This window comes from Chenopodium quinoa, unplaced genomic scaffold, assembly GCF_001683475.1.
Source record: "Chenopodium quinoa cultivar QQ74 unplaced genomic scaffold, ASM168347v1, whole genome shotgun sequence".
In the NCBI taxonomy this organism is placed as follows: Eukaryota; Viridiplantae; Streptophyta; class Magnoliopsida; order Caryophyllales; family Amaranthaceae; genus Chenopodium; species Chenopodium quinoa.
In genome coordinates this window covers 4,145,704-4,156,924 of record NW_018744093.1, presented here as the reverse complement: position 1 = coordinate 4,156,924, position 11,221 = coordinate 4,145,704, and the positions used below count along the sequence as shown (strand labels likewise).

Here is an 11,221-nt window from a genome sequence, read left to right as displayed (position 1 = left end):
TGTTTGTTTAGAGGGATGAAGATTAGGAGGGGGATAAAAAAGGGAGTTATCCCTCCAAATTAATAATTAAGGGGTGGTATAAGGGATGAGAATTAAGTTTAATGGATAAAAGACATTTCTACCCTTAATAAAAGAGAAAGAAGAGAGTGAAGAAAGGATAATAAAGGTAATTTTGTATTTTTATTAGTTATTCCAATCTAATCCCAACAATTTCCAAACAATAAAATACACTATTTTTTTCCTTATCCCATCTATTAGTTCCCTGACTTCCATCTTCTTATTCCACTTTCTCATCTCACTAAAGCACATTCCTCCTACCAAATGCCCCGCTAGTTCTTTACTATTTCACTCCATTAAAAAGCACAAAAATTTCCAAATGGTAGAAGGAAAAAATCTACAAACGACGACTTTTAGCAGGAAGAGTCTAACAAGTTTCATGGTACAGTAAAATTTAATCTCCATGGTTTCTCTTTCTCTCTCTTCCATCAACAACTTCTCTGGAAATTTCTCACACCTTTCTCTCTCTTCTTGACTCTTCTTCCTTACTTCTCTTTCTCTCTCATCATCTATCTTTTCCACTATTACTATCATCTAATACCCTTTATTTCATAGCAAGACATCAAACCCCAAAAACCCTGAATTTTTCTCTCAATTTGTAAGATGTTTACACGGTCAAAGGAGAGAGAAAATCAGAGGAAAACCAGTTTGACTCTGCTAGGGTTTCTAATCTTAGCATGGGTTTCTTCAATTGAATCCAGATTTGTTGTGGAGAAGAACAGTTTGAGGGTTACGTCACCTGATGACGTCAAGGGTACTTATGATAGTGCTATTGGAAACTTTGGGATTCCTCAATATGGTGGTAGTATGGCTGGGACTGTAATTTATCCTAAGGAAAATAATAAAGGGTGTAAAGATTTCAGTGATTTCAGCATTTCATTCAAGAAGAAGCCTGGTCAATTACCCACCTTTGTTCTTCTCGATCGTGGAGGTGATATATTACTTCAATCTTGTGAATTATTTGTTGTTTAATTGATTTGTTTTTGACTTGTTGATTATTGGGTTTTGATCTTTGTGTTATAGTTGTTGAAATTTGATTGTTGATTGAATTAGTTGAAGTGGAGTTGAATTTTTTTAGACTTAAATCACTTAATTGGTTGAAATTTCATGAGTGAGATTGGACTAGTTTTGTTGACTAATGTGTTGTTGGATGAACTTCTGAGCTACCCTTTGCACGCCGGCATTGTTTGATTGAATTTGTGGTAGAATCTGTAGTTAAAAGGAAGAGATGGGTTTTTGTGTGCTTAGTTGAGGGTTACTCATTGAAGGATGGATGTTTGTATGGAAAAATGATTTATGAGATAGACTTACAATAATTTATTGTGAAATGGTTAAGATTGTAGTGACATTTTGTTTAAAGGGTGACTGATAAGTTTTATGGCCTGTTTGGTAGGTGGTGATTATGGTAGTAATGAGAATGGAAATGTATGTAATTTTTTAGGATATTCCCATGTCAGTGCCCATGGTAATGCTAACTCGTCCCAAAGTATCATATTTATTCATATATTTCATTGTCATTCATTTAACTTTAGTAAGTGGCAACTGGTAATGATATTTAATCTGAAAAACATATACTGAAGGATGGTGTTGCATTACCATAATGTCCATAAAGATTTGCATGACACTTTCCATGCAAGATTACATTAAAATTCATTCCCATTATTGTAATTTATTCCACCTACCAAAATGCCCGTTAATATCTTTGAATATGTTATTGTAAGCTTGTTAATATCTTTTAATAAGTTACCATATGCTTGCCTCACATTAGACACGTCCCTACCCTCAATGCAACATTTGATCAAGGTTGTGCATTGTACATGTAGGGGTTCCATTTATTGTTAGAGTATTAGTGTTTTTCTTGTTCAAAATATTAATGCTTTTGTTTTTGTCTAGATTGCTTTTTTGCTTTGAAGGTGTGGAATGCACAACAGGCTGGTGCTGCTGCTGTCCTTGTTGCAGACGATGTTGATGAAGCATTGATAACCATGGATACACCTGAAGAAGATAGTGTATCCGCAAAGTACATAGAGAACATTACCATTCCCTCTGCCCTTATAGAGAGAAGCTTTGGTGACACACTGAAGAAAGCTGTTAAAAAGGGGGACATGGTTAATGTGAATCTTGATTGGAGAGAAGCTGTTCCTCATCCTGATGATCGAGTAGAATATGAGCTATGGACAACTAGTAATGATGAATGTGGTGTCAAATGTGAGATGTTGATGGGATTTATGAAGGAATTTAAGGGTGCTGCTCAGATACTTGAAAAGGGTGGTTATACCCAGTTCACACCACATTATATCACATGGTATTGTCCTCAGGCTTTCACAATAAGCAAACAGTGCAAATCCCAGTGCATCAATCATGGAAGATACTGTGCACCGGATCCTGAGCAAGATTTCAGCAGAGGCTATGAGGGTAAGGATGTTGTGGTTGAGAACTTGAGGCAGCTCTGTGTATTTAAAGTTGCAAATGAGACAAGAAAGCCCTGGGTTTGGTGGGATTATGTCACTGATTTCCAAATTAGATGTCCCATGAAGGATAAGAAGTATAATAAGGATTGTGCTGAAGGGGTGATCAAGTCATTGGGTAAGTATAATGGGTCAATGGATCAACTCATTTTTCTTAAGGTTCTGCTGAAGATGATGGCTTAGTGTTAATTTTTATCTGCAGGAATTGATCTGAAAAAGATCGAGAAATGTATGGGAGATCCAGAAGCTGATTCTGATAATCCGGTCCTGAAAGAAGAGCAGGAGGCACAGGTGTGCACTTGGACACTTTCCTGTGTCTTTGGAACTAGTGTTATGTGACTATGTTCAATTAACTTGTGCCGGTTTTTCAGTTATCTAATTTTGATGTGATAACTTTTGTTTAGATTGGCAAAGGAGCTAGGGGTGATGTAACCATATTGCCCACTCTTGTTGTTAACAATCATCAATACCGAGGTGAGTCTTTGTCTATCTGCTGTTTTCAGCTTTTCACACTATGATTACTGATCTTGTCCCCCTGAAGTCTAAAGTTTGAATTCTGAACAATATGACTACAGGGAAGTTGGAGAAAGGAGCTGTATTAAAGGCAATTTGCTCTGGTTTTGAAGAAACTACTGAACCTGGTGTTTGTTTGAGTGATGGTAAGGTCCTGTGGTCATGGTGTTTTGCAGTTTGTACCTAGCAGTAGAATTTTTTATTCATTGATAGTTAAATCTGCCTTAAAAATTCTCCTTCTTTGTATGCCAGAGATTGAAACAAATGAGTGTTTGGATAACAATGGTGGCTGTTGGGAAGACAAAGTCGCTAATGCTACTGCTTGCAAGGTATCAGTGGTATCTCTTTGCTTATAATCTCATTCATCCCTATCTTCCATACAATTCAGTGCTTAGCTGTTTTTCCAACCCTATTTTATATAGGATACATTCCGTGGAAGAGTATGTGAATGCCCCCTCGTAAATGGCGTGCAGTTTCAAGGGGATGGCTACAGTTTATGCAAACGTATGTCTTTGATCTTGACTTCTTCATAAGCATATATGTGTTCACTAGATTCTTATCCACAGTAGGAATTTATGTTGTGTATGCTTGGCAGCAATTGGTTTCATTAGCTCAAGCTAACATCCCAAGAGAGTAGACAATGGATGTCTTCCTTATAATATCTGCATTCACTGAATTATATATCTGGTAGTTTGACTTTCATTCTCATTATTCCAAGCTTCAGAATTGTCAAATCATATAGTGGAATGGTAGTTAAGTTATCAGTCTTGACCTTGAAGAATCTGTCAGGCTAACAAGTAGCCTTATATAATCCATGGCTCGACGATCTGTCTGTATTATTTGATAATTTGATGCCATAAAAATTTTGCTCTAATGCTATCTAGGCTATTATGCGGTCATGTGGTAACTGCATATTTTTGGTGTGATTATCATTCCTTCCCTGCCTGATATTTATATATTAGGCTAACCAAGATGATTTTGATGCAAATGGTAATGGCTGGTGCTGACCCAAACTAATTGTCAATCGAAATTGCTGCTATTTGTCCCACTGTTGGATGCATTTTATATATTCTGTTAAATTTTAAAATCAGGACACTTGGGTTCTGATTTAAAAAAAGGATCCCCCCTTCAGAATTGGCCATTTGGGTATGACTTATGATGTGCATTAAGTGTTGTCTATATTCTATAATTTTGTTAAAATATTTTCCCCTTTTCCATGAAATGAATAAATCAAATATATAACATTTAAACTCAGTTAAGATATGTAAATGTAATAAATGTTATAAATCTGTTCTGTTATTCCCCTTGTAAGTCTCTTGTAAGTACCTGCTGGTTTTTCCCTAGCATTGTATCAAATTACATGTTTAAACTTATTATCAAATTATACATGGACAAAGCTGAGTTGTTTCACACATGTGACCAATGTCTATTATTTGGCGATTTTTCCTAATGGAGTGCTGCTGCACTTCTTTTCTGTATGATGTCATCAGTTGGGCACATAAGCAAGCAATGAAATAATTTAGAAAAGAAGCTAGTGAAGTAGTGAATTATCAGCTCATAATGGACAAGGGGTTATCAAAGTAAGCCATACTTCAATTGATATTCTTTCCTAGTAGGTCTTCCAAGTAAAGGCCTGATCTATGTAAATAAGCTGTCAAAAGAAAATTTGTATCTAACCAGCGGCCCACTAAGGATTTCTCTTTCTAGTTATTGCTCACAGGGAGTCTGGATGACTGCTTGTCACTTCTACCAAATTAAGAGCTAAATTTGTTTAGTAAAGATGAATATATTATTCATTTATATGTTGATGATCATGTAGATATTACAACCCTATGATATTGTTCTGCTGATGTGAACAATGAAATTTGGAATGATTAATCAAACATGATTCTTATCCATTTAAACCCCCCCTCCCAGTCTCTTCATTATCTTGACTCAATATTATGCTTCTGATGCTGTATCGATCTTCTTCTTAAGTCTTTATGCTCTATGATAAGGTTTTTCTCTTTTTCTAATGAAGAAGATAAAAAAAAAATGAATCAAAGAGTCAGAACATGTGAGGTTTATTAATTGTTACTATGAAATCTTCAGGCATGCAATACAATTCTAAATCAAGTAACCTGATATTGGCATAGGAGGTTGGTGCACCGATACAAAGTAGTTAACTTGCACCCACAGCTTAAGATTGCCCCCCCCCCCCCCAACCCCACCCCAACAGCTGGAGTCAAGTGATAACCTGAAAATTCATGAGTTTCTTAAGCAGCCTGTGACATTTCATTAGAAGATAATTTTACATGTTAGCTTAAGAGCTTGATACCTTTGGGTTAAGCCTTTTTGTATATGGGTGACAAGATTTTATTTATAATATATATTTAATTACAAAAAAGAAGAGCACTTTCAGATGCCATTTATATCTTTTCTATGATCTAGTTTTGATATCTTTGCATTGATTTATACATGTAGATCTTGTAAGAGAAGTGGTAAAATGTCACAGGGAGTGCACCTGGCGGCTTGTTTTGATGTCATTAAGCTAACAGTGTTTATTTTCTGTCAGCAAATGGACCTGGTAAATGCAAGATAAACCATGGAGGCTGCTGGCATGAATCTCGTCATGGGCAGACATTTACTGCTTGTGTGGTAAGTCAGTTGTGGCAAATAATTATGGCAAATAGCTTCAGAATCTTTTTCTGACTTCTATGCTTGCAGGATCATGAGGATACCTGCAAATGTCCTCCAGGGTTCAAGGGTGATGGTGTGAATAGCTGTGAAGGTAAATTGTCTCTTATCTTTTTATGCTCGAAATGCATACTAATTATAATGTATGAAATCCTTGGTGATATTATCTTCATATTGTCACTGTAGGTAGTGAATCAAGACCTTGTTTTAGTTTTAATAGTGTATTTATTGTTTGATTGTATTATGTACCACAAAGAAGAGGAAAGGAGGAAGTAGGTACCATAGAAACTGGACCTTGTTTGGTTCAACAAGTCCAATTCCTTGAGTGAAGAGCAATTTCATGAAAGTTTATGCAATTAACCCCATTCATGGATTTTAAATATATTTCTGTATTACATTTCAAAAAAACTGGTAACGAAAGTGGAAGATTTGTGATCAATGGGATTTTAACCGAAGCCATGGGAGGCCAAGGGTTAAGAATGATATGAAGAATTTGGGTTTATAAGAGTATATAGCACTTGATTGAAGGGATTAAGGCTTTGGTGGTGTTTATGTTGTATATGCAAATGTAACTATTATTGATTTTAGAGAACTAAAACTGTAACTTAATTTTTCTTTTGTAGCTAAGCAAGTTGTGTTGATATACGGGAACTTATTTGGGGAGGTACTTGAATTTAAGCTACCAACCAATCTATGTTTCTCTACTTCAATGGAATTGAATATTCCCTGCAGTCACTTACACCCAACCAATCAAGTACATAATTGATAGGTGATTGATTAAGAATAAACGTCTTAATCTAAAGTCCAAATGTTTTCTTTTCCCATTTCACCCTTCTTCCTTACCCCACTTGTTAGACCCTCTTAAATCCACATATTCAAAGGGCAACAAATTGATCATTGATCTACTTTTCATTTGATCTCCTTTTTCCCTTGGTCCCTATTTCTACCTGAATTGAAAGGTCTTTATAGAACAATGGGAGTATAAAAAGCTAAATGAGACAAAGGGAGTAAAAAAGCCAAGTGCTTCTCTGTGAAGAAAGGGGTTTTGTAAATAATTTGCTGCTAGTAAGAAACCTAAACTTTCTAGATGCTCGTCCATTAGCTCTATTAAGATGTATTAAATTCGTTTGGTCTGTAAAATAGAAAATCACTGGTCACTGGTGGCAACTTATTAATAATATAATTTGTTTGCAAATTTTCAGGATAAATGGAAAAAAAATTTGTTCATATATTTTCTCCTTATTCTTTTAAATTGTGGTAATTTCCATATACTGGATCTGTGGGTTATCTTGCTGGTGATGTCTACTTTTTCTTTTCTAAAATTCAAGAACAATACACATGACCAACTAGGTTGGGGGGGGGGGGGTTTGGGGGCATATGTATTTAAGTACGTAGAGGGATAATCTACGTGGCCCAAGGGGACAAAAACATAAGCTTAATTAATCGTAAATTATACCAATTGGTTGTTGGTGCAGTGGTGATTGGGGTAGGGAGGATCGCTTGTTCGATCCCTCACAACAACAATTGGGAGGGGACTGGAACCTAACCACGCAGAACTGAGCCCCGAATACGGATTAGCCCAACGGGTGAACCGGGTGAATCACCAAAAATAAAAATTAATTGTAAATTATGAGAAGGCAAGTATCACAGTGTAGCATTCTCACATTTAGTACAAATTGGACATGCTTGACAATCAAGTTACTCTCCTTGTCTCACCGTCAAATTTTGTATGTCATTTGAGGTTTCTTTTCCCGTCACCAAAGATTCTGTAATTGCTAACAGTCAAATTTCACATACTGAGCCGAGTTGGCTTGTTTTTATCTTTGCAGAAATCTCATATCATATTTCATTCCTCAAGGTTTTTTTTTTTTTTTTTTTTTTTTTTTTTTTTTTTTTTAAATAATGGTTTCTTTTTCCTCAGAGACTGTTAATATTATGATTTAGGCAGTGTTATGTACTAATGTTTAATTAGTGCAGGACAAGTTAACAATAAAAATTTTAACGAGAAAACAATAAAGAACAGCAACAAAAGACATAAAGAGTTATGTGATTTGGTTGATGAGACCTAGTTAATTGGTGGGGGATTCAAGAGCTTTTATTAACCTTCAATGGAGGAAACAAGAGTATTACAAGGAGTCTTTCATTATTGGCTTAATCAGTTTATTACCTAATGGTTCCCTTTTGTAACATAAGTAAATCATAAGGAAGCTCTAAATTAATATCCAAGTAATAATCCAATAGCTGCACAAGCAACAATAAGGCAAGTCATGGAAGTAGGAAACAAAATCACACAATTTCTTGACGTGATGTGTTGCCTATGATACGGATGTGTGTGATTTTTTTCTCCTCCTGGCTAGTTTAGGAAAGATGGACATTCTTCAAGGAATGGAGTATTTAATGGGATTTAAGAGTAGTTAATACGTTGTAATTTTTATAACACCAATATGTTGATAGAATGCATGGGAATTACTATTTAAACAAGATGTCACTGGAAATGTATGAAATATGGCGGTGAACTAAATCATTACGTGTGTTACAAATATGAGCAAGTATTATTATTTGAAAATATTGAATTGGTACTTAATATTTAATGAGTCGATTATGAATTGTTACATGGGTACATGAGGTAAAATGAAGAGTCCGAGTAGCATAGGCTCTGGCTTTATGTAATTGTTGGGACTTGGGAGCTGTTTTATATTCTAACCTCGATGATTCCAAGAAAATAGCTTATTGGATCATTAATTTTTTTCATAATATAAGTACAACAGTTTTGTAGCTGGGTACCTTGTTCTTTTTCAATCTCTGATCTACAAAATTCTGTCTCTGTAAAAAAAACCGAGCTAACCAGGGCCAGAAGTTGTAGACAACAATATTTTTATGTTGGGTTTTATTGTGAACATTATGGGGAACTAACGTTATGTCTGGAGCACAATTGAGAAAATTTGCTTTTTTTTTTTTTTTTTTTTTTTTTTTTTTTTTTTTTTTTTTGTTTTTGGGCCAGAGTATGTGCAAAAGATGAAGGCAATGTCTTTTGTCTTTTTTTTTTCTTCCTTATGTCTTTACCTGATCCCTTGGCAGATAGTCTACAAATCACGTTTCCTGTTCTTATTCTACATTAATCAAGATTATATTTTTTCATTGCTGATGAACTGTATTAGCTTTTTATTGATAATATTGATTATGCAAGTTTGACCATGTCTATTTTTTTCTTCTTTATGTCATATGTCATGAAAATTCTCGACTGTTCTGGCTTGCTTACGTTGTCTTTTACATAGTTTTATATCCTTCTAATGGTGCACTGTTCTTTTTCCAGACATCGACGAATGCAAAGAGAAACTAGCTTGCCAGTGCTCTGATTGTAGCTGTAAGAATACATGGGGTAGCTATGACTGCTCATGCAGTGGGGATCTGTTGTACATGAAGGACCATGATACTTGTATAAGTGAGCTGATTAACCTTGCTGCTTGGTTTGTTTAAATAATTTGCTATACCTATGGCTCACCTTTATTGTCATTCTGTGTCATATAGGCAAATCGGCTGCACAGGCAAAATCAACCTGGGCTGCTGTATGGCTCAGTTTGATAGGTCTGGCTATGATTGCTTCTGGGGGCTACCTCTTTTACAAGTACAGGATCAGGGTAAGTGAAGTACTTAACTAAGTTGCTTTTTTTTTTTTTTTTTTTTCCTCTCTTTTAAATATGGTGAGCTGGTGACATTCGTTTCCAAATCCCAAATTTTAATAAGCAGTAAACTACAGATCATTTAGTAAAAGATTTTGTCATATCCTTAATTATTATGGCTTATGAGAGGTTGGGATAATGTGTCCATTATTTTCAGGCTAAGAGATTAAAATAAGCTAAGTTGCTTGGATGACAAAATTACATTAAGTTACTTGGCCAACTTAAACTGTTTCCCTTGTAATTTTGACACTTATTAGGAAATTCAAAATTTCTAGAAATTATCTTTGATGGATTTTACAGTGGTCGTAATCATACACAAGTCTTATGCCAGCCCTTATATTCCTCTATTAGACAAGCCTAACATATATTTATTGCTACTTGCAGCAATACATGGATTCAGAAATTAGGGCTATTATGGCTCAGTACATGCCGCTGGATAGCCAGACAGAAATTCCGAATCATTCTGATGACCGTGCATGAGAACAAGTGCTCTAGATCGGAGGGGATCTGGGCTTGTTTATATGCCCTTCCCTATTCCTGTGGATTTGAGTGTTCAACACCTCTTTGTAAATTATGCTGGTGAATAAGATTACCATAGGATTTTTTCCCATATATTTATTTGGACCGTGACATGTAGTGTTGTAGAGGGCAGCGTTGCCGAGTGGAATTGACGAAATTGCCAAAAGGATTGTGCTGACTACCGGTTTCTCTGTTCAATTAGAAATTCTGTATCTACTTAAACTCTTATGTTTTCATTGGGTTTTCCAGCATTTTACTCGTATTAGGGTAAGGATAAGGCCGTATTAGATTGGAACCTCACACGAGTTGACCAGGCATGGGTAATTATCAGAGTGGTGGCAAGGATATGGAAATCCTCACCCTCAAAAGTCCTCTTAGTGGAGATAGAAATTAAAATTTTATGGTATGAGAAGCAAATTCTTCTATCATCTCTAGCTTTAAATTATTTTTCTAGTTTTGTTGGATTGACAGTTATTGCGTTAACTATGATTTACGTGTTTGAAATATTTTTCCCACAAAACTCTCTTAAACATTATGCCTGGGCCTGATTCATGCGCTTCATGGGAGAAGAGATGTAATATTAAAATAGGGTAGTTCGTAAAAATTGGAAGAGTAACACTTAAAATAGATGACCGTAGTTGGTTAGTGTAGCGCTTAAAAATACGAAAGGACTATTTAAAAATGGATTCCTCTTGGCATTTTTTTAAGAGTTGATTTTTCTAATATTGCTTTTCTTCTTTTATGGTAAATTACTATTCTTTACCCAACTACATAATCCACATTAGAGCTGTCATTTCTTTGAGTATACAAGTCGGAATTAAGTTGAGTCAAATAAGTGTTTCACCCTCTAGGTGTAATCTCTTGAGCGCGAAAAAGATAGACTAGCAAGTTAACACCTTGCTAATTAATTACGAGTCAAACTCAAATCAGGTCATGTTGGTAAATCTAGCATCCAAATCAAGTTAAGGTTTGTGTCAAGTCAAGTTTGATTTGGGTTATGACAAGTCACCTTTTTGACTGTATGTTGGGTTCAATTCGAGTCAAATTCAGGTTGAGTTCTCTTTCACGCTTGGGGTTGTATCAAGTTGTACTTGGAGCGGGTTTATAGATGGTAAATTCGAGTCCGATTTACTTCTCCTATGCGAGGCATGCCATCGATTTGATCCATGCGCTGACCCCATCTCTCACCGCAAATGCAAACTCATAGTTGTCGAGGCATAGTCAAGCCAAATCCCAATTACGCCCTTGTGTTAGAATCCAACCTCTTTGTTATGTATTCTTCTTTATTTTCCTTATATTTTCCTTATG

At 35.5% G+C, this 11,221-nt stretch overlaps 1 protein-coding gene across 1 annotated transcript; it reads left to right on the top strand.

Annotated features, from left to right (window-relative positions):
* The first annotated feature begins 307 nt into the window (after positions 1–307).
* On the top strand, positions 308–10,319 carry LOC110692177 (vacuolar-sorting receptor 4-like). Its single transcript, XM_021869176.1, has 12 exons — positions 308–988; positions 1,951–2,643; positions 2,728–2,816; positions 2,930–2,999; positions 3,101–3,184; positions 3,291–3,367; positions 3,461–3,542; positions 5,593–5,675; positions 5,745–5,808; positions 9,028–9,156; positions 9,243–9,352; positions 9,779–10,319. Exons 1-12 carry the CDS (start codon positions 661–663, stop codon positions 9,872–9,874), a joined length of 1,905 nt encoding a protein of 634 aa, XP_021724868.1. The 5' UTR covers positions 308–660; the 3' UTR covers positions 9,875–10,319.
* The last annotated feature ends 902 nt before the right edge of the window (positions 10,320–11,221 follow it).

Bases quoted from the DNA above. Each gene is read 5' to 3' on its own strand.
- LOC110692177 (XM_021869176.1), top strand. From the start codon at position 661: ATGTTTACACGGTCAAAGGAGAGAGAAAATCAGAGGAAAACCAGTTTG. The intron at 2,644-2,727 runs GTAAGTATAATG...TTTTATCTGCAG, and splicing joins AGGGGTGATCAAGTCATTGG to GAATTGATCTGAAAAAGATC. The intron at 2,817-2,929 runs GTGTGCACTTGG...ACTTTTGTTTAG, and splicing joins AAGAAGAGCAGGAGGCACAG to ATTGGCAAAGGAGCTAGGGG.